This window comes from Trichechus manatus, unplaced genomic scaffold (assembly GCF_000243295.1).
Source record: "Trichechus manatus latirostris isolate Lorelei unplaced genomic scaffold, TriManLat1.0 scaffold00021, whole genome shotgun sequence".
NCBI classification, from domain to species: domain Eukaryota; kingdom Metazoa; phylum Chordata; class Mammalia; order Sirenia; family Trichechidae; genus Trichechus; species Trichechus manatus.
Window position 1 is genome coordinate 5,568,803 of NW_004443957.1, and position 23,200 is coordinate 5,592,002.

The 23,200-nt window shown below is 40.2% G+C and overlaps 1 protein-coding gene across 1 annotated transcript in view; it reads left to right on the top strand.

The window, feature by feature from the left end:
* Positions 1-23,200, top strand: part of PCNX2 (pecanex 2) — a 343,407-nt gene that overhangs the window by 129,918 nt on the left and 190,289 nt on the right. The window contains exons 16-17 of the mRNA XM_012554495.2: positions 11,767-11,876; positions 13,030-13,126. Of these exons, the coding sequence (XP_012409949.1) occupies positions 11,767-11,876; positions 13,030-13,126 (207 nt within the window). The remainder of the gene's footprint in view (positions 1-11,766; positions 11,877-13,029; positions 13,127-23,200) is intronic.

Genomic DNA, 23,200 nt, shown 5'->3' on the forward strand with positions numbered 1-23,200 from the left:
GTTGGTGGCAAGTGCTTTATCTTCAGTCTCACTAATTCTGACTTCCATTGCCTCAATTCTGCTCCTATGACTTTCTATTGAGTTGTCTAATTCTGCAATTTTGTTGTTAATCTTCTGGATTTCTGATTGCTGTCTCTCTATGGATTTTTGCAGACTGTTAAATTTGTCATTACGCTTTTCTCTGATCTTTTTAATTTCCTCTATTGCATGTTCTGCATTTTGCTTAATTTCCTTCCTAATTTCTTGAAGAGTTCTGTATATTAATCTTTTCTATTCTGCCTCTGGTAATTCCAGGATATTTTCCTCCTCTGGAAAATTTCTAGATTATTTATTTTGGAAGCTTGCTGAAGCCATCATGGATTGTCTCTTTATGTGATTTGATATTGACTGTTGTCTCTAAGCCATCAATAAATTATTATATTTATTTATTTTATGTTGGTTACTCTCTCCTAGCTTCTTGTTTTGCTTTGATATGCCCAGATAGGCTGCTCGATGAGCTATTTTGATTATTGGCATTTTTGAAGCTCTAATGTCCTGTCACCAGGTGGTTAGATCTGTTACTAGGTATGTGAGCTTGGGAGTCTGCCCACTCCTCCTGTATGGATTCAGCTCAGGTGCCCAGATAGATAGCCAGCAAGTGTGGGGTGTAGACTCTCACTTACAGTCCTAGACAGGCATGGGTGATTGGTTTTGGCACAGGCATCTGGCTGCAGCAAGGGGACACACTCTGAGGAACAGGGACATGCCTCAGAGTGTCCAGGAAGAAGGCGTGTCCCTGTTCCTTAGAGCGCATAGGTGAGTGGATATTGCAGTCAGACTATGATCATCTAATGCTGTTGGCTGTAAGGACTAGGGGTCACCTCTTATTCATGGGCCCCTTATTGCAGGTGACTAGGTGGCATGGGTGGAGCCACCAGTCCTCCGGCCCCTGATGTAAGTGAAGATCCGCTTAATGGGCAGAGCAGTGTCAAATGTCAAGAACCTGCCACTTCACAGCTGAAACAGTTGAAGTTAGAGTTCCGGTATATACCCTGTTGTAATGCGGTAATAAGGGCCTACGCTGTTGAGATAGGCCCACACAAGTCTGTGCAGGAGGAAAGGCACTCAAAGTCCATGGATCCCTTATGCCTGTGCCTAGGCAAAGGAGCTGTACCTACCCTGGGTTCCTGGTTTAGGCAGCTGGCAGTTTATTTTTTCCCGTTTATTAATTTGTTCACTCTCCAAGGCCAGGAGAATGGCTCTGGGCATGTGACAGATCCTACTTCTGGCCCAGGGAACTCGGCAAGTGCTGAAGCCAGTCCGGAACCCAGTGCAGAGCAGGGAGTGGGGAAGTAAATGGGAGAGACTTTTCTCCCTGATGGAGGTGTTTTTGATCTGCATGGTAAGCTGTACACAAGTACTTATCTTAAGTCGAGAGCTGCTTCTCACTGGTTCTGCATGGCTGAGTAAACTCTCAGCGGCTGGATCTCTCTGAGTGTGGAATACATCTCCTGAGCCCTGATGCTTGCCTGCCTCACCGCTCACCCCGGAGCTGATCAGGCCTGAAGGGCTCAGGCTCTCACCAGGTCAGGTTTGGCAACTCCTCGCTGCTTCCAAACCGTCTCTTCCTCCCCCTGCCACTCATTCCAGTTCCTCAACTCTGCCGTTGATGTTCAGGGCTCCCACATTGCCATATATAATTGCATCACTTGTTTTTTTGGGTCTTTGTTGTAAGAGGGTACACTGGAAGCATGTGACTACTCTGCCATCTTGGCCCTGCCTCTAAGTATGCCATTCTGGCAGCACTTTGCTTTTACAGTATTGAAGGAAATATTCATTACTTCTGTCCTGCCCCTATGGACACACTGCCATTCACTCATGTCTGACAATTTATTCCTAAGCCATTAGTTATGCTTAAAAGAAATCACATGTATGAAAGAACGAATACAGACTTTTAATCTAGTTAATGTAGTACACAGAACAGAAGGAATGTAACAGCTTAGAATAATAAATGAAAATTACCCAGATAAAATTTGTTGGTTCACGCCATGCAGTTTGGGATGATAATCACACATCTTAGCAAGGCCAAATTCACAGTTTTTAGCAGAGCTTCTGTTTCTTACTTTCTAAAACTGTCCTTTCTATCTGTGGGGTAGAATTGGAGGGATAATAGGAATCTGTAAAAATTGTTGTTCTTCCCCTTGTCTTCTAGAGAAGAAGAGTACCTACTGTAGATTCTAACTTTTTCAGAAAGAGTGATTCCACTGCCATCCTTACATCCTTTATGGAGATTAGAAAATCATATAGCAAGAGCAAACACCGAGCATTTTGTACCAGCTACTGTATCAAGGGAAACCCTAGTAGTGTACTGGTTAAGAGCTATGGCTGCTAACCGAAAGGTCAGCAGTTTGAATCCACCAGGTGCTCCTAGGAAACTCTATGGGGCAGTTCTACTCTGTCGTCTAGGGTCGCTATGAGTTGGAATTGACTCAGTGGCAGTGGATTTGGGTTTTTTTGGTTTACTGTATTAAGTGTGTTGCACACATTATTTCATTTAATATGTAGAACAAGCCCACAAGGGGGCACTGTTAATTTTTTTAGATATTACCCAGTATCTTAGTGCAAGTAATCCACACAGTTGGAATAGGAAGCCAGCTAGTCTCACGCTGGAGCCCAAGGTTTTAACTACTGTTCTGCGTGTGAAAGGACAACCTCTCTGTACCTTAGGTACTTAAATAAAACAGCCCCTGTCCTTCCCCTCGTAAATCTGCAGTGTATAGTAAACATATGACAGTTGCTCAAATCCAGTTCATTCATTATATCCATCTTTATTAAATGCCTTTCATAGCTCAGGCCCTATGTGAGGTGTGGGTAAAACAGTCTGTTTAGGCTGAGTGGAGCAATTAGATATTAATCAAATAGTCACATCTACAGATGTATAATTACAAACTGAGATAGATGCTGGGAAGTAGAAGAAGGGAAGCAACATTGTTCACCTCTAACTTCATTGTTTCTGATTTGATATTTTTACCTCCCGATCTTTTTCTATCAGTTACTATTTTAGTAGGTGATGAGGGAGGGTCCCTCAGAAGTAGTGAGATGTAACTGTCCTCCAGCATCTGTATTGAAGAGATTTAGGTAAATAGAAAATTACAGAGTAAATGTGTCCTGGATTGAATTGTGTCCCCCAAAAATCTGTGTTGTAAAGCCCAACCCCGAGGATGTATTCCCATGTGGAAATAGGATTTTCTTTGTTATATTAATAAGGCAGTATCACTGTAGGATGTGTCTTAAGCCAATCACTTTTTTATAAAACATTTAATTGTGTTTTAAGTGAAAGTTTACACAGCAAATTAGTTTCCCATTCAACAATTCATACACAGATTGTTCCGTGACATTGGTTACTATCTTCACAATGTGTCAGCACTCTCCCCTTTTTCACCCTGCCTTCTCACTTTCCATCCCTCCAGTTTCCCTGCCCCCTTGTCTTCTCATCTTTGTTTTTGGGCAAATGTTGCCCGTTTCGTCTGGTATAGCTGATTGTTTTAAGGAGCACATTCCTCATGGGTGTTATTGTTTATAAGCCAATATATTATTTGGCTGAAAGGTGACCTCCAGGAGTGGCTTCAGTTCCTAGTTAAAGGGATGTCTTAGGGCGATAGTCTCAGGGGTTACGCCAGTCTCTTATCAGTCCAGTAAGTCCGGTCTTTTTTATGAATTTGAGTTTTGTTCTACATTTCTATCCCATTCTAACCAGGACCTTCTATTGTGTTTCTGGTCAGAGTGGTTGGGTAGTGGTAGCCAGGCACCATCTAGTTCTTCTGGTCTCAGGCTAGTGGAGGCTGTGGTTCACGTGGGCCATTAGTCCTATGGACTAATTGTTTCTTTGAGTCTTTGGTTTCCTTCACTCTCCTTTGCTCCAGATGGGAGGAGAACAATAGTTGTATCTTAGATGGCCATTCGCAAGCTTTTAAGACCCCAGACACTGCTGACCACACTGGGATGCAGAACATTATTTTTATGAACTATTTTATGCCAGTTGACCTAGACGTCCCTGGAGACTATGATCCTGAGTCTTGAAACCTAGTAACTCAGTCCCACGAGGTGCTTGTATATGTCTAGGAAGTTTCCATAACTATGCCCCCATGTGCCCTATTATGTATATGAACATATATGCAGCACATACAAATATGTATATACAAATGTCCACGACTATACCTATATATGCACACACATTACTCCCATTATGCCCTCCTACACCTATATAACATAAATGTCTACCTATGTAACTGCTCACAAATTTTTGTTTGTTATTACTGTTGTTGCAGAACTGAATATGTTATAGCATTTACTGTAGTTATCTTTATTCTTGTGTACCTCTCAGTGTCTTCATTTACTCTGATCACATTTTGCTGGCTTCCCCCATATTGTGTATTGCCTTTCCCGTCACCAAAATTTACACGTGTCTTCTATCTGGTAGGAGCCCTGTGATTAAGAGCTTGGCTGCTAACCAAAAGTTTGGTGGTTTGAATCTGCTAACTGCTCCTTGGAAATCCTATGGGGCAGCTCTGCTCTGTCCTATAGGGTCACTATGAGTCAGAACTGACTCAACGACACATAACAACAACTATCTAGTAAGTGATTCTCCCTCCTTCCCCCTCCCACCCCTGCTAGCCATCAAAAAACGTTGCTTTCTGTGTGTAAACCTATTCTTGACTTTTTATAAAAGTGGTGTCATATAATATTTGTCCTTTTGTGATTGACTTATTTCACTCAGCATAATGTCCTCCAGATTCATCCATGTTATAAGATGTTTTGCAGACTCATCATTATTCTTTACCATTGCATAGTATTCCACTATATTTTACCATTGCATAGTATTCCACTGTACGTATGTACCACATTTTGTTTATCCATTCCTCTGTTGATGGACTCTTAGGTTGTTTCCGTGTTTTTTGCTGTTGTGAATAATGTTGCAATGAACATGTGTGTGCATATGTCTATTTGTGTCACTTTGGGTAGTATTGACATTTTCACAATGTTAAGTCTTCCAATCCATGAGCATGGTATGTTTTTCCATTTATGTAGGTCTCTTTTGGTTTCTTGCAGTAGTGTTTTGTAGTTTTCCTTGTATTAGTCTTTTACATCCCTGATTAGATTTTTTCCTAGGTATTTTATCCTTTGGGGGGCTACTATAAATGGTATTGTTTTCTTGATTTTCTTTTTGGAGTTGTCCTTGTTAGTGTATAGGAATCAAACCGATTTTTGTATGTTGATCTTGTACCCTGCCACTTTACTGAACCCTTCTATTAGTTGTAGTAACTTTCTTGTAAAATCTCTGGGATTTTCTATGTATAGGATCATGTCATCTGTGAATAGGGATAGTTTTACTTCTTCCTTATCAATTTGGGTGCCCTTTATTTCCCTTTCTTGCATTATTGCTCTGGCTAGGACTTCCAGTAAAATATTCAACAAGAGTGGTGATAATGGGCATCCTTGTCTCATTGCCATTCTCAAGGGGAATGCTTTTAATCTCTTTCCATTGAGAATAATGTTGGCTATTGGTCATGCATCTATGCCCTTAATTATGTTGAGGAATTTGCCTTCTATTGCTGTTTTGCTGAGAGTTTTTATCAGGAATGGGTGTTGGATTTTATCAAATGCCTTTTCTGCATTGGCTGACATGATTATGTGATTCTTTGCTTCTGTTTTATTTATGTGGTGAATTACGTTGATTGATTTTCTAATGTTGAACCATCCTTGCAACCTTGGTATGAATCCCACCTGATTTGTGATGTATTTTTTTTTTTTTTGATATGCTGTTGTATTCTGTTGGCTAGAATCTTGTTGAGAATTTTTGGGTCAATGTTCATGAGGGATATTGGTCTATAATTTTATTTTTTTGTGGTGTCTTTGCCTGGACTTGGTATCAGGGCTATGCTGGCTTCATAGAATGAATTAGGGAGCATTCCTTCCTTCTCTGTGTTCTGGAAGAGTTTGAGTAGAATTGGTGTCAACTCTTCTCTGAATGTTTGGTGGAGCTCTCCAGTGAAGCCATCTGGTTAAGCCAATCAATTTTGAGATATAAAAGGAGCAGATATAAAAAGCACAGAAGCAAGTAAGCACAGGTAGGAGAAGATAGATGCAATGCCACATGAAGATCACAAAGGAACCGAGGAACAGAAGCTGAAAAGACAAGGGCCTTCCATCTGAGCCGACAGACAGAGAAAGCCTTCCCCTAGAGCTGGCACCCTGAATTTGGACTTCTAGCTTCCTGAACTATGAGAAAATAAATTTCTGTCTGTTAAAGCCACTCACTTGTGGTATTTCTGTTACAGCAGTATAGATAACTAAGACAAAATGAAAGAAGAGTTCAGTAAAGGGTATTGGGAGGATAAAAATAGGAGAATTTAATTATCTAACTATAGAGTCTAGATTTAATTTACTTTCTCAGAAGGCCATCCATCATGAGTACACTTTATTTTTCAATTAAAAAAAAAGCTAATATTGACACACTGCTTTGCAGTGTGCAAGGTGACTTCAGATCTCATTAGTCATTGTAGCCACACTTTCTAAAAGGTGCCGTTGTCACCTTTTTACAGAAGAGGAAGCTGAGCCTTTGAGAAGTTGATGTCCTCCATGAGATCATCCACTCCAGGAGGTGATGAACCTGGACTCAGTTTCTGCTGGCACTGGGTCCTTTGACCTTTTTTCCCTGTTTCACACAATGAGAATTATTTCTATGCTCATGATGACTCAACCCTTCTGTCAGTGATTTCTCTCAGGGTTTGCATTTTTATAGGGTGCATGTGGAAGAAAAGTCTCTGCCCTCAGGAGATTTTGAATTAAGCATAAAGCATAGGTGATTGTAGAAGAATCCATAAAGGAATATAGAGTTTAGCCAGTATTTCCCTTTAGGAAAACGTTTTATATTTGTTTTTTGTAGTAGCCGAATATGAAATGGAAGAAGAGAAGCCCTAGGAGAGAGGGCAGAGCAGGGAGAGGGAGGAGTGACGCGAGGCTGGGTGAGGCCACCCACCCCCCACCTTCAAGCACCTATAGAGCTGGTCTTGGCCTTTCCACAGCCCCTAGAGTGGCAGGGCCATATTTGCCTGTTTCTTCTGTGCAGGGCTTCCCTTAAATGCCATTACCTTGCCTCACTTGAGGCTCTGGTTGCTGCTCTGTGACCGATCAGCAATGTGTCCCTCACTGTCATAACACATATCACATCTTATTGCCATTACTTATTTGTGTTTCTTTTTACTTGTCCTTTCATGGGACTGAAACACTCTCTGTCTTGCTCACAGTTGTGCTTCTTGGTGCCTGGCACATAGTAGGTTGTTGTTGTTAGTTGCTGTCGAGTTGATTCCAACTCATGGCGACCTTATGTAAAACAAAATAATGAAACGTTGCCGGGATTGCATCATTCTCACAGTTGCCAGCATGTTTGAGTCCATCATTGCAGCCATTGTGTCAGTCCATCTCACCAAGAGTCTCCCTTGCTCTCGCTGGCCCTCTGCTTTACCAAACATGATGTCCTCCTCCAGCAATTGATCCCTCCTGAAAATATGTCCAACATGAGTCAGATAATGTTCTGTTGTGATCTATAGGGTTTTCATTGGCTAATTTTCAGAAGTGGATTGCCAGGCCTTCCTTCCTAGTCTGTCTTAGCCGGTAAGCTCTGCTGAAATCTGTCCACCACGCGTGACCCTGCTGGTATTTGAAATACCAGTGGCATAGCTTCCAGTGGCATAGCAACACGCAAGCCACCACAGTATGACAAACTGACAGTTAGGTGGTAGATATAGTAGGTGATCAATCCATATTTGATAACTGGACTATGGGGAAAGAATTAAAAATCAAGTTTCAGAATGACTTTTCTGTTATTGAGTGTGCTGTTTGAAAGAGAAATATAAGTCCCAGGGTCACAGGATTGCCTTTTCTTAGACAGTTTCATCATCTCAGCAGCATTTCACTGCCTGATCTACGTTTGATTTGAACTGCATGATTCTTTCACCCTTTTTTTCTTCCTGAAGTTCTCCTCCACGCAGATAGCAGAAGAAAGATCAATGTCAGCATAGATCACTGAACTTTTCGCGGTTATTCACTTGAGGAAACCTTGATGTGCTAACATTTATGCCAGGTGCAGGGGAAAAAGACAGAGCTTGTCCCTCCACTGTCCATGGTGGAGCAGACAGGTGGACAGTGAGGCTCAGTGGGAGGTGCCCCAGCTGCCCTGGGGACACAGAGGACGTGGGCCTGATGCATCCTGGTAGTGTCATGAAAGACTTCACAGAGGCAGTGATGTGAGCTCAGTCTTGGAGGGGATTGTGTTGGCATGTTTCAGAACCCCTTTTCCAATAGGATAAACTAGTCTAAGACTCACAGAGCCAACAAGTCACGTGGCAAGTTGTTTTCACCTTGAACATAATGAAAACATTGATTCAGGAATAACATTGAAGACCTTCTCTGTCTTTGTGACTTGCACAGACGTGTAAGCACAACTCCTGCAGTCAAGGGCTCTCAGATGAGGGGCAGCCACACCTTCCTCAGATAATGAAGGTAACATCCCTTAGATGCCACATTGGAGGTGTTTGGAGGTGTTTGAAGGTGTTGTTGATGCACAGCGGAGGAGAAAGTCTTCATTCTGCTGGGAAGTCAGGAAGACAGCACTTCGCAGGGGAAAGTTCTTATGCTGAGCACTGAAACATGGGTTCTCAGGTCGACAGTGAAGGCGAGTGGATCAGACAGACCCTATGTGCAAAGGCAGGGGATGGGAAGCAACTTATCTTCATGGTTGTGCTGCCGTGAATACTGTAAACATGAAAATGAGGCTGGAAGTTGGGCTGAGGCCAGATGCTAATTGGCTTATGTGCCTTCCTGTGGAGTATATTTCATTTGGCAAGCAAAGACGGATCACTGAAAGGCATTGAATGAAGGGCAGTCGCATGATCAAATCTGTGCTTTAGGAGAGAAAGATGACTCTGCTATTTTGTGGAGCATGAGTTGTGGGGGTCTCTGGGATGGGAAAGGGCTGCGGAGACTGGAATACAATTGTCTAGTTATGAAACTATTGACAGTGGTGCTGGAGAGGGACAGTGGAGGCCTCACCCAGGCAGGATGCCGTAAGAGGAAGGGACAGATTGAAGAGGTATTAAAAAGGCATGTCAGTAACATGTGAGCCTCAGCTGCCTGCTGGGTCAGTCAGTGGAGGAAGCATCTCCCAGGATCACCTGTGTCTGGCTCTGAGCCCTGGGGCCAGGCACCAAGAGAGGAGTCCATCATGTCCCCTGTTCCCACTCCCTGCTGTGCCAGAAACTTTAAAAGATGGCCTGCGGCACAGAAAACACCCTCACAGCAATCCCTGAATAGGTAACAGTTTGCCTTTTTAAAGAAGAGGAAATAACCCAACACTCAGAGATGTTTAGCACCTTAGCCAAGGTCACACAGCTCACAAATGGCAGGCAGTGCTGGGATTCACTCCAGGCTTGTCCAGCTCTGAAGCAGTGCTCTCTTCAAAGAGGTGTTCCAGTGACAGCGGGAATCAGTCACTGGGGGTGGAGGAGTAAAAGGTGGAGCGCAAACGCTTGAGATGCAGGACTGGCCCTGGATAGAATGGCAAAGAGAGAGCTTGTGAGAGTGACTGGGTCAAGGGGAAGGCCTTTTAAAAAAGATGGCAGCAACGGAGGCCCTTTTATAGGTAGAGGAGAAAGAACCAATGTAAAGAGAGGATGGCTTACTTCCAAATAGGGGATATTTGTGGAATAAGAGGTGTCCCTGGGTGGTATAAATGTTTAAGTGCTCACTCCTAACTGAAAGGTTGGAGGTTCGAGTCCACCCAGAGGCACCTTGGAAGAAAGGCCTGGTGATCTACTTCTGAAAAAATCAGCCATTGAAAGCCCTGTGGAGCACAGTTCTACTCTAACACACATGGAGTCACCATAAATTGGAGTCGACAATATTTTTGTTTTTTTTTTGGTGGACTAACAGGAGGGAATCGTGGGTGTGAGGAGAGGGCTGGCCTCAGGAAGCAGGAAGTGCATCTCTTTCTTGGACACAGGAGTGGAAGAGGTTACTGAAGGAAACTCCAGAAGGAGAAGAGTTAAGCAGAGAAGGCTTTTATCTGTGGATATGAACTTTTCAGTAAGATTGGCGGGAAGACATCTACACAAAATTAGAGAAACAATGAATGTGCCCACGTGCCTTGGGGACCTTGGAAAAAATCACTGTGCCAGATACGTTAGGAAGCCGACCTGAGGAGGGTTCCAGGGCGCTGCTCTCCCAGGCTCCCACACATTTACTGTGGAGAGATAAAAGAAATGAATCATTAATTTCTGGAAAATCGAAGCATGCAAAAATAAAATCACTAGCTCTACCCAGTGTAACATTTGCTTTCCAGCATATCTTAACAGTTATGAATATAATATTAGCACACTTGACTCATTTGTTTGTGTGTCTGATTTTAAACACACTTAACAGCTCATCCTTCTCAAATAAAACACTTGGTGAGTTAACAGATAAATATCCTGAGAGAACACTTAAGTCCTTGACTAAATTCAGCCTTTGGAAGGCAGAAGCGTATTTTGCTGATGGTGATTGAAAGGCTAAATATGTAGAAGTTTTCTTCCTTATACATAAAAGACATATGCTTGCTGGTGGGAACACCAAATTGGAGTGAGAGTGGTGTCCAAGGTCTCCATGCTGCCCTTGGTGGGAACACTTGTTTCCTGTGTCTGCTTTTCCACGCTGAGGGAGGTTTGTTGAATATTCGCATCTGTGCGTCTATCAGATTAAACCTCAAGTATCTTGCTCATCTCCTTTCAAATTCCTCTCCTCTTTCTGCAGAGGGATTGTCTTTTATCTTCTCCAAATTTCATTTTAGTCCTCTAGGAGACCCTGGTGGCACAGTGGTTAAGAGCTACACTATGGCTGCTAACCAAAAGGTCGGCAGTTCTAATCCACCAGGCGCTCCTTGGAAACCCTATGGGGCAGTTCTACTCTGTCTTATAGGGTCACTATGAGTCAGAATCGACTCAGTGGCAATGGGTTTGGTTTCGTGTAGTCTATTTGATCTCTTGGGCCATTTTTACATTTCTTATACCTTTTAAACCATTGATTAAGTTGGGAGACCCTGGATTGATTCCCAGCCAATGCTCCTCATGTGCAGCCACCACCCATCTGTCAGTGGAAGCTTATGTGTTGCTATGATGCTGAACAGGTTTTGGTGGAGCTTCCAGATTAAGACAAGGAAGAAAGTCCTGGCAATCTACTTCTAAAAATCAGCCAATGAAAACACTATGGATCACAAGGGTCCGTTTGTTCTGCAACCGATCATGGGGATGATGCAGGACTGGGCAGCACTTTGTTCCATTGTGCATGAGGTTGCCATGAGTCAGGGCCAACTGGATGACAGCTAAAAACAACAAGAAGAAATAAAATTCTTATAATCATTGTTAAGTATTGTATTGAATTCAAAAGAGGGGGCACATGTTTAATGTTACACCTTATAAAAATTCTAAACTCAATTTCAGAAAAGATTAAATAAATATTGACATAAACGTGCAGTTATTTTGAAAGATTCCACTGCCCCCTGTCAAAATCAACATTTACACATGAATGGGCTAGGTTTGCGTGTGAACCCAGATTCTCGTATGTCCGCTTGCAAAAGGGGTTATGGGAAAGCTGTGTCTAGATAGACCTGAAAGACGCGAACCTAAGCGTTTGAGAGAGCCCCTCTATTCTTCAGACAGACGAGAGTGACTGGGTTATTTGATGCCTTTTCTGTAGGAGCCATGGAGTACACAGCACATCCCAGCTCTGTTTTCGGCCTTCTGCGGCCTCTTGGTCGCCCTCTCCTACCACCTGAGCAGGCAGAGCAGTGACCCGTCGGTGCTGATGTGAGTAACATGGGTGCGCCACTTCGTTGTACACCCTGCCTGCACCCTTCCAGCAGGGCTGCTTGCCCACTGAGTGGGAGTCGGCAATCGGGGCTCATTGTGGTTGGGATCATAAGCTATTGAATTAGCTAATCAGTGGGGAGGGTGGGAGAAATGCAGACCCAGAAACTAATTAAAATCCAGGCTCAACTTCCAGTGAACACATAACCTTTGCTCTCATGTTTGTGAAATAAAATGCACAATGGCAGGACCAGATGGCTGATAGCACCCAAGCGCTGTCTTTGGCTTTCCCTTGGGTGAGTTGTATGAGAAGCTACAACCTCAGAGCATACCCTCTCTGGATCCATTAAGCAGCGTCACTCTCTTTATTCCAGGCAATTACCCCAGGAGACTAGACCTGCACCACTGGAAGGAAAGAAAGCCTTTTGTTTTCTTTGCTGCTGTTCCTAAAATGGCTGCTTTCCTCTGGGCTTACTGTGAAGTCGGAGCCAAAGTTTTAAATGCATTTAATTATCATCCTTAGTCATCTTAAAGTATATTTGTCAATCTCCTTTTTAGTTATGTCTTTCACATCTTTGAAAATATGTAGTTATGACTGAAAACCCTTCATCTGATGCTGAAGTGAATTTCTGATATCAGTAGCAGTACCTTGTGTAATTTGTCCAAACTGATCAAAGATTTTGACTTAAGATAAACATTATTGTTTGGGGGTCATAATTTTAGATTGTCAGGTGCAGCAAGATGAAAGGTGTGGAAAAATGAGCATAAGAAAAGTCAAACACGGATTGCACAATTTTTATGGTCAACTGTTTTACCCTTTTGGAATGTTGAGTTTTGCTGAGGCTCTTTGTGAGTAAGAAGCCCCGAAGGGTGAGTGGAAGTACAGAATCCGAAATCCTAGAGCGGAGTTAGCTGCTGCTGGGGAACGCAGACTTCCTTAGTTGCTTGACTACTTTCATAACTGTGAAATTTGATGATCAAAACATTACCTTCCAATCACTGGAATATGTGCCCATTTTGATTATAAATTGATTAATGGAGAGAGCACTTGTATTTGACCTTTGTGGGTGTGAGGTCTCCGGTGAAGCCATTTACCTCAAACATTGTAATGGACACATTTTTCAGAGTAAAACCTGTGTTTTTCCAATTTCAGGTCCTTTATTCAATGCAAATTGTTTCCTAAATTTTTACATCAAAATTTGGATGAGTCGGCAGAAGACCCTCTCCCAAAGAAGATGAAAGACTCTGTGGTGAGACATTTTGTTTTTTAACCTAGTGTGTGTATGAGGGGCATCACTTGATGTAACTTGGAGCGTGTCAGCAGCAGAGCTCACATTTTCAGTCAGGCTGCAGCTAGACTGGCATGAGAACAAGTAGTGCGGGAGGAAGGGCCTGGTCTTGGCCTACACCTAGCACACTGGGATGTGGAGCTGCCAGGTGCGGACAGCGTCTTGAAGGCAATGCTGTACACACGTGCCACAAATACTCAGTGGGTGTCTGGTTTATGACAGTTTGCATGGAGATTCACGTGGACTGTATTCGGGCAATGAACCCATTGCTGGTACAGACAGCAGGCAGTATACACGCTGATAAAAGCTTGTCAAATAAACAGTCAGCCAAACTGCACTACTGAGGCGCTGCACACACAGTCCCTCTTCATGTCCCTTGTCTCAGCCTCACACTGACCTCAGAGCCCTCTTCCAGGGTCTTTTGATCCTGGATGACATCTGCACAGCTGTAGGGGCGCTTGGGCTTTGGACTTACGGCTGGCGGTTGGCGTATCAGAGGAGAGAAAACCCAGACAGGTTGGAGCAAATGAGGGAAAAGGGAAGGAGGAAAAGAAGGACAGAAGAAGCTGTAAAATAATGATAATATTTTTCTTGTTCACTAGGAAATGGCTCAAAGCAGACTCAAACGTCCTTTGAGCAAGTGTGGCCTCATTTAGTATCAACTTTCAAACATTAATACTTTGAAAGGCCATGCTCATTGATGATATAAGCTCCCATGCATTTGAGTATTGTGGAGCTTGGGGCAGTCTCATTCGTTCGAGTCATGCTATACACGTGTCTTTTAGGATGGCAGATAGAAGGAAAAGCAGGCTTCTCCCACTAGGCACCATGCATCATTTGTCTTGGTAGCCACAGTTCCTGATGCATAGTAGGTGTACAACGCCTTCTGTTGAATTTAGATGAATTAAATTACAATCCGCCATTTCAAGATAATGGTCATCAACAAGATAACATTTTTTAAAATTCATACTCAGCCCTGTGTACTTTTGAGTGGCGAAAAACATCGACACTTTTTTGTCATGTGATAGGGAAGCAAAGGGCGAATCATTTAATATGAATAAGGGGTGGCTCATGAATTTTAAAAGCCAAGATGCATTGAAAAGCAGGGTAGGAGGTAAAGCTGCTGGAGCGAATGAGATGGCAGCTAGGAGAGAAGAGAGATATTTGACATTCAAATATGCAACCAACAACCTGATCTCCTCTGTTTATACCAGGAGCCTGACAGGCAGAAGATCAAACTGACATTCCTAGCTTCCTTTCTGCAAAAGCAGTAGGGCGGTCCCAAGTCTACTCCACAGTTTTCTCATGGATAGCTGAGAAAAACTATCCTCTCAAAACCTTCCTGGATTTTATGACCCATGAAGATGTTTGTTCACTTTCTGATTTATTGCAATGAATATAATATATGAATTACAAAGAAAGACGATAAATTCATATGGTAGACTCTGATAGCACTTCCTTAATATAATTAGATGTGATGAGTTATGCATTGCCTTACTTGATATTCATATACTTTGCAGTGCTTTGTATACATAACTGCTAAGTGATTGAATATGATGTTTGCCTTCCATTCTCTGAAAAGTCTCCTGGTCTAATTATAATATATTAATGGGAATATCAGATTCAGCTTTTATCAGTTTGATTTATAATACCTTTTGCACCATAAGGGCAAGTATAAAATTTCCCTCCCAGCTATCTCTGATTTTGTTTCTCTATGTCTCTCTCTGCCTCTTTTATTTTCTCTTCCCTCTCTCCCACTTTTTCTAAATTTTAGTTTGCATGAGAAGCCATTAGGGTCCTCTTTAGATTGCAGGTTTCCTATCCCCCCTTTCCTTCCCCTCCCCGTGCCAGTCTGATTCATTTGGCCTGTGGTGGGGCCTGGAGATTTGCTTATTAACAAGACTGTCTGTCCACTCAGAAGATTCTTTTCCAGGTGATGCACAGACTATACTTTAAGAAACATTGATCTAAAAATAGAACCTAGCACTCTATCAGTGGGTTCATATCATTCCATGTGAGCAAGATAAATCCTGCACAGAGAGCTAATTACCAAAATTCAGTATTTAGAAGATGGACCCTTTCCGCTAGTGGTTTGCCTGGTTAGTCTTCTTTCTGATGCCTTCTTAGCACTGCCTTTCAGTGTATTCCCTCACTGATCACCATCATTTTTGACAATCTTTTCATCATATTAAAATTTGTTACTTCATTGTATCCATTATTCTCAGTTTCTAGCAAAAACAGAAACATGCAAACAAAAAAGCCAACCCTACTTAATTTTTATCTGTAAAATTCAAAAGCTTCTTCTATGTTGGTTGGATGTAGCATCTGTATTTTTCTGGTCCCAGCTGTCAAACTCTATTGGTTGTGTAATGTTGGACCAGGGCTTCTTCAGCTTCTTTTGGGGGCTGGTGTATTAAGTCCTACATAAAATGCCACGATACACTTAAAACCTTCAATGTACTGTGAGCTATTATTATATTTTTTGGTTAAACATGTGTGAACTTACCACTACAAATAGGGAACATAAATATTATTGAATATTCTTTTAAACATCCTGGCCAATATAAAGCCTGAAAAAGAACAAAATTTGTAGATTATATTATTATATATGTATAGAATGCACAGAAGATTTGATGAAAATTGACTATGATTAGTAAGAGAATTCTCAAATACTACCAAAGACAAAAAAAAATCAGAAAATTAAGAGCAGTCAAACACACCATAAAACACCTTTGAAAATATAATTTAAAAAAATGATCCAACTAATAATAGCAACTAAATATATGATATTATAATGGCAATGATTTTAGCAAGTAGTGTCACAAATAAAGAAAACTAAAAAAGTCTATTAAAATGTAAATGAAGTTCTGAATAAGTGGTGATAAAAGAGATACATAAACTGATTTTAGATAGGAAGGCTATTTATAAAATGCCAATTCTTTCTAATAAATTTATAGGTTTAATATAGTTCAAAACAGTTCAAAGGAATTACATTCAAAACTAGGGGAAACGATTCTAAGTTTCATCTAGAAGAATAGTAGTTAATGAAAGTTTTAAAAATCTGAGAAAAGAATAAGAAAAAGGAACACAGCTCTTGAGATTTTACAGTATATTATAAAGATTGAGTGATCAGAAACAAATAAGGGACTGATCTAAGAATATAGAATATTAGTAGATCAGAAAAACCCAGAAAGAATATGAAGTTTTTATATGAGTGTATTTTGTGAAAATGGAATGCTACAATCAAAAATTGATTGTTCAGTGTCTGGTGCTGAGGTTATGGTTTAGCCACGGGAGGAAAAAGAGAATTTTATTTGTTAGGCTTTCATCAGACACGAATGTAAGTTAGAGAGGGAATAAGAGTGAGTGAGAGAGAGAGAGAGAGAAAGAAGAACGAGAAGAGGAAGAAGAAGTGGAGGAGGAAGGAAGGGAAGAGGAGGCGGAGGAAGGAGGAGGAGGGGGAGGAAGGAGGAGGAGGGGGAGGAAGGAGGAGGAGGAGGAGAAGGAGGAAAAGAAGAAGAAAGAGGAGGAGAAGCAGGAGAAGAAGAAATCAAATGAGACTTTTCCATTTCTGGTATTATGGCAGGATAGATTATTAAAACTAATCCCCCTGCTGATTAAAATTGAAAATTCTGAATAAAATACAAAAAGAAAAAAAACACTACTGAATGTAACAAAAACTGCAAAATTAATAAGGAATTATCAGGTCAAAATCAGAGTGAAAAGGGGAACTTGCAAGAGTAAGCAGAAGGAAGCTTCTTTTGCCCCAAGGATATCTTCCCAACCAAGGGACCTTGAGCCTTGGTTTGGAGTCCTCAAACTTTGGGGAACAGAAATGAAAGCCCAGGCCTGCTCAAAGGAGAGTCTAATGACAGATAACCCTTCATTAGTCTGGGACCCTAAAGGACAACCCTCTCAGAGTGCGGGTGAACCAGAAGTGAATCATCTCCATCCTCCTTAATGCCAGGGGTAAGATAGAGGCCCCCAGGCTGTGAAAAATTCAACTGCCTCAAGCAGCTTGCTTGGCTCACCTCATAGCTTTGCATTAGAATGCTGGTTCCTTTGCTTGACACACCCCATAACTTTGCATTAAATCCTGGTGATGCATGAAGTTATATGTAAACCCCATTGCACCTGCATAGTATGATTAAGACTGTTGCTGATGTTACTTGTATGAACTCTCTACTTGTAAACCCCTTAAAAATAACCTTTCCCCTCACCCTCACTGAGCAGTCTTGGTGGCAGCAGCCTCTACGGTCTCCTTTCCTTGCGAAACAAAATAAAGGCGCCTTTCTGCTTTTCTACTTTGGTCTCTCGTTTATTGGCTGTTATGAGTCACGCTGAGCAGAACCTGGGGTTTCCACTCGGCAACAGGGGAATGCAAGCAGACTTGCCTCAGTGTTGCACATAACAACAGCAGTAAAAGAATTCTTTAGAAGTTGTAACTTTTCATATCTTTAAACATCTGGATAGTACAAAACCCCTCAAATTTTGAATATAGTTTAAGGTGGTCTCTGACTGGAAGTGCCTCATGGCAGAAGCAAACAGGAATCCTCTCGAAAGGAGCGAACTTTCATCCTAGGCCTCCAAGTGTTTCCAAAACCAGTTTTCTAAGGAAAATGAGCAGCTTACAATAAAATTTTGAAGAACACACAAGGAAACAAGGAATCAGCAGAAACAGCTGGAAGAGAACTAGCAGAAATAGCTGTGCAAATACTTCAGCTGTTGGAACTATCAGACACAGATTTTAAAACAACTATACTTACTATGTTTAAAGAAGTAAAAAAAAAGCTTAAAATTTTACAGGCAATAGAAAATATTTTAAGTGACCTACCAGATTTGAAAGAGAACCAAATAGAACTTCCTAAAACCAACCAGTCAACTAACCAACGAACAAAGTGAAGCAACCAACCCGACAACCATCAACAAAATGAAGCAACCAACCAAGCAACCAACAAAATAAACATACACATACACACACACACAGGAGATTAGACACCTCCGAAGAGAGAATTAGTGAACCGAAGATAAGACAGAAAAAAGTATCCAGAATGCAACACCAAATAGACAAATAATTAGAAAATATGCAAAAGTGGTGAAGAGACTTGAAGGAGAGAGAGATCTAATATATGTACATAATCAGAATTCCAGGGAAAAGGGAAAGACTGGAGCATAGTCTACAGTTGATGATATAATGTCTGAAACTCTATCAGAATCGATGAAAGACACTGACGTGGGGATTAAAGAATCTCGGTGAATCACAAACAGTGTAAATTAAAAAAAAAAAAAAAACTCCACACCAGATATACTATAGTGAAACTGTAGAACACCAAAGACAATCTTAAAGCAATTAAATAAAATAAACAAATTACACTCGAATGAATGACGAACTGAGAGCTTACTTATCAGAAGCAATAATGGAAGCCAGAAGACAGTTGTTTGATATATTTAATGTTCTGCAAAGAAGGAAGCTGCCAACCTAGAGTTCTATTCCCACTGAAAATATCCTGAAAGAATGAGGGCAAAACAAAAAGATATTACACAAACAAAAACTGAGATACCTTCACTAAATGTAATTCGTAAGGATCCTTTCAACAAAAAGTGATCCCAGATGGAATGCCTGATTTGCAAGAAGGAAAAAAGAGAAAAGAAAATTATAAATACATTGGTAAATCTAAACAACCGTTAACTATGTAAGACCTTAATAACAGAGTATAATTAGATTAAAAAACATAAATTAGAAAATACATGATTATAATAACATACAAATATGGATAGGAGGTGAAATGAATTCAAAAGTATTCAAAGAACTTAGTTATATCCAGGAGAAGAATAAAGATACTGACTTTAGACTGTGCTAAGTAAACTGTGCTTGTTAGAATGTTCAAGATAACCACTGAAAGAATAGAAACAGCATATAACTTCCAACCCCAGACAGAGGGAAAAATGGAATAATAAAACCAGAAATTATTTATAAGTAACAAAATGAAATTGAACTTCTGCATCATACTAGAAGTATCCCATGGTTTATGTCTGGGTTCTGTTTCAACGAGTCCCTTGTAAGCTGGTTCTGACATAAATAGAATGCCTTTTTTTTTTTTTTTTTTAGTTTTCATTATTGCCTGCTATATGGCAGTTTTAAACAGTAAATCATAACATTGAACATCTGTGAGTGAACATCTGAGAATGATAATATCAGCAAATTACTTGCTGCAACACTCTTTGTAGTACATAGTACTAACGATAAGACGTACAAAAAACAAACAAAAAACACACAGTCGTAAGTTCGGTTTGTCGTAACTCGGATACATCCTAAGTTAAAGGACTACCAGGTGAATTATAAATATGAGAATGCAAAACCTGAAAGCACTTAGAATCACAGTAAAGGGGAATAGCTTTATGATGTCAGGAGACAGAAGAATTTTTTAAACAACACACAAAATTCACTAAAATTTTGACCTTTCCTTTATCAAACAGTACCAGAAAGAAACTAAAAAGACAAGCTACAGAATGAGAAAAATTTTTTAAATACGTATAGCTGTTAAAGCATTAGCATCCAGATGGATATAAACTCCTATAAATCAGTATATCTGTTGACAATTGGCAAAATACTTGTAATACACACTTCACAAAAGAAAAAATACAAATGGCCAAAAAACATGAACATATGAGCAACTTCACATTCCAAATTAGGAACACACTGCGTTACCATTTCACACCGACCAAACTCACAAAAAATTAGCATGTGGGACAAAGGGAACTCTTATATTCTGCTGGTAGGAGGGTAAATTAGTACATCCACTTGGGAAAACTTTTCAGTGTTATAAAGTTGCAGATGCATATACACTGTTGTTATTGATGCTATTAGCTGCAATAGATTCGGCCCCGACTCGTGGTGACCCTATGCGCAATGAAACGAAACACTTGTTTGGTCCTGTACCATGCTCATAGTCAGTTGTGGTTGTGACCCATAGGTTTCCATTGGCTGATTTTCAGAAGTAGATCACCAGACCTTTCTTCCTAGTCTGTCTTAGTCTGGAAGCTCCACAGAAACCTATTCAGTATCATAGCAACATGCAAGCCTCCACTGACAGATGAGTGACGGCTGTGCATGAGGTGCATTGGCTGAGAACTGAATGTAGGTCTCCTGCATGGCAGGCAAGAATTCTACCACTGAATCACCAGTGTCCCTACATACACCCTACGACCCAGCAACTTTACTCCTAGATATTACCCTGGAGCAAATATTTCACATTTGCACCAGAATACACATATGAGAATGTTCATGATAGCATTTGTTCATAAGAACTGAAAACTGAAGCTATTGGAAAGTCCCTCAATGGTGAAATAATTGAGTGATTTATAGCGAAAGAAATGATTTTACTATAGCTACATGCAATAGCATGGATGGATTTTAACCACATAATGTTGAGCGAAAGACACACATCTTAAAGAATACATAGACTGTGATGCCATTTTATCAGATAAAAACAGGCAAAACTAAATGAAATTGCTTAAAATTGCATGCATAAATAGTAAAATTATTATTTAAAACCCAGCTAGAAAATGATTTTCGAAAGTCAGGATAATGGATAGGCACCTCCAAAGGGGAAAGACGGATTTTGTGATCAGAAAGCTGCATACAAGGGCTTCTACCAGTTACTACCAGTTGCTATGGAGTTGATTCTGACTCATGGAGACTCAGTGTGGTATTAGAGTAGAACTCTGCTCCATAGGGTTTTCAATAGCTTCTAAGGTGCTGGAAATGTTTGATTTCTTGAACAAGTTGGTGGTTACAAAGGTGCTCACTTTGTAAATGTTTTTTAAATTGTACATTTTTTTTTATGTACTTTTCCATATGTATGGCACATATTTTTTAAAAATGTAAAAAAAAAAAGCATATAAAATAAAACCAAACATTTATCCAAATTCTAGAAGAACAAATACATCAGTCTTTGAAGAAATACAACTGGAATGCTCCTTAGAAGTGAGGATAGCAAGACTTCAGCTCATTTACTTTGGACATGTCATCAGGAAAGACCAATCCTTAGTAAAGAACATCATGGTTGGTAAAGTGGAGGATCAGTGAAAATGAGGGAAACCCCCAATGAGATAGACTGACACAACAGCCACAACAAGGGATTATACCAACAGTCTTGCGGGCGGCATGGACCGGCAATGTTTTGTTCTGTTGTACAGAAGGTCACTTTGAGTAGGAGCTGACTTGATGGCAACTAACAACAACAAAGCTGTTAAAAATTACAATTCAGAAAAGAAATGGGGAGAAAGAACATTTTAATAAATTGAGAAAGGCTGTGTAATGGTTTGTGTTTACAAGTGGTGCCATAACACTGACAAAAACCACGGTAGATTTTCTGTGTATCATTCAATTATGAAAAAAAAAATCAACAGCAATCTGAGCTCATTCTCTCTATTGCTATAAGAAACCTAGAAATGCATCCGTCTGCTCCAGCAATTACCCTGCTGGCCTTTAGACAAGTATGATTGGTCAATTTAAGATGATGCTTAATTTTTAAATTAGAATATTTGAGAAAATGTTTATCTTCCTTTTGAATAAACATTCAGTATTTTTTAAATGACATAAAACCATAAATGAAAAATAGGAAGGAAAAATTAACCTATCTTCACAGCCTAAAGAAGCTGTGAGTTACAGAATTATCCTCGGTGAATCTGGCCTTTTGTAAATGTTTGGAGTGCAAGGAGATACCGGATTTTGACCCTTACTAATAGTATATTTTTGTTACTATTAGTGAAAACCTCTGTTCATGACATTTCTATGGATTCAGAATTAAAAACTAGTAATCTTCCCTGCTCAAAAATCAGATTACCATTAGTAAGAACTATCTAGGATTCATGGCTTATCAGTATATAATCTCTCCCATATTCCATAGCTACAGTCAATTGTAAATTTTTGAGATAGAATATTCAAAACAACTTTAGCAGATAATTGGTAAGTTGACTTTGAGAATGTATCTCTTAACTCTGCTATCAATTACTGTAACCAAGCCTTGGTTGACTATTTCTTCAAATGGTCCAGGTCACTATTACTCCATTTAAACTCTCCTTCTTGATGTCTTCCTATCACTTTGGATGTTGATACAGTCAGCAAACCAGCAGCATGACCTGCAAAAAACTCATCATTTTAATTTAAAAAACAAGAAATGAAAATAAAAAGCTGGGGAGAGAGAAACAGCAGTGTTATCTTTCTGTACAGTTTTCTGGTGAAGATTCAAAACTAGTATTTAAAAAGCATAATTCTTTTTTAGTATGCCATTGTCGTGTTTGTTAGTTTTCATCGAGTCATTTCCTACTCATGGCAACCCCATGTAAGAAGGGAGGTATAAATATATTGATGGTTTCTGAATTTTCAAGTAACTGTGATATCTTAAAATGTTAAAATTGTGTACTGCAGTTAATCTTGCTCTGTATAAAGAAAAGAATTGACTGGGTGGTCCCTAATGTCCATTTTAAATTTATCAGCCAACAATCAAATATATTTGATATTGTGCCCTATTTGAGCCATCAGGCATTCTCCATGTATTCAGCATTAATGTCATTCTTGTGTCTACTTTATCTTCCTGAGCCCCAGCTTACACCATTTTGTGTGATGTAAAATTATTAGCAAGTTACTAAAAATTTCATTATCTGCATATAATATATGTGTATATAATACATGGAACGCTGGTGGTGCAGTGGTTAACAGCTCAGTTGCTAACCAAACGGTCAGCAATTCGAATCCACCATCCACTTCTTGGAAACCCTATGGGGCAGTTCTACTCTGTTCAAAAGGGTTGCTATGAGTCAGAATCTACTTGACAAGAATGGGTTTTTTTTTTTTTTCTTTATGTAATGCATATGTATTTCAATAATTTGGAGATGGCCTTTATCTTATCTGACTGGTAAGTTAAAATGTAAAATCTATTCTGGTCCAAAGCAAAATGTAGATGTGTAAGGGGTTTCTGTTTGGCCTACTCAGGCTATTTGCATGTTAAAGTCCAGGCTACCCTGAAGCCA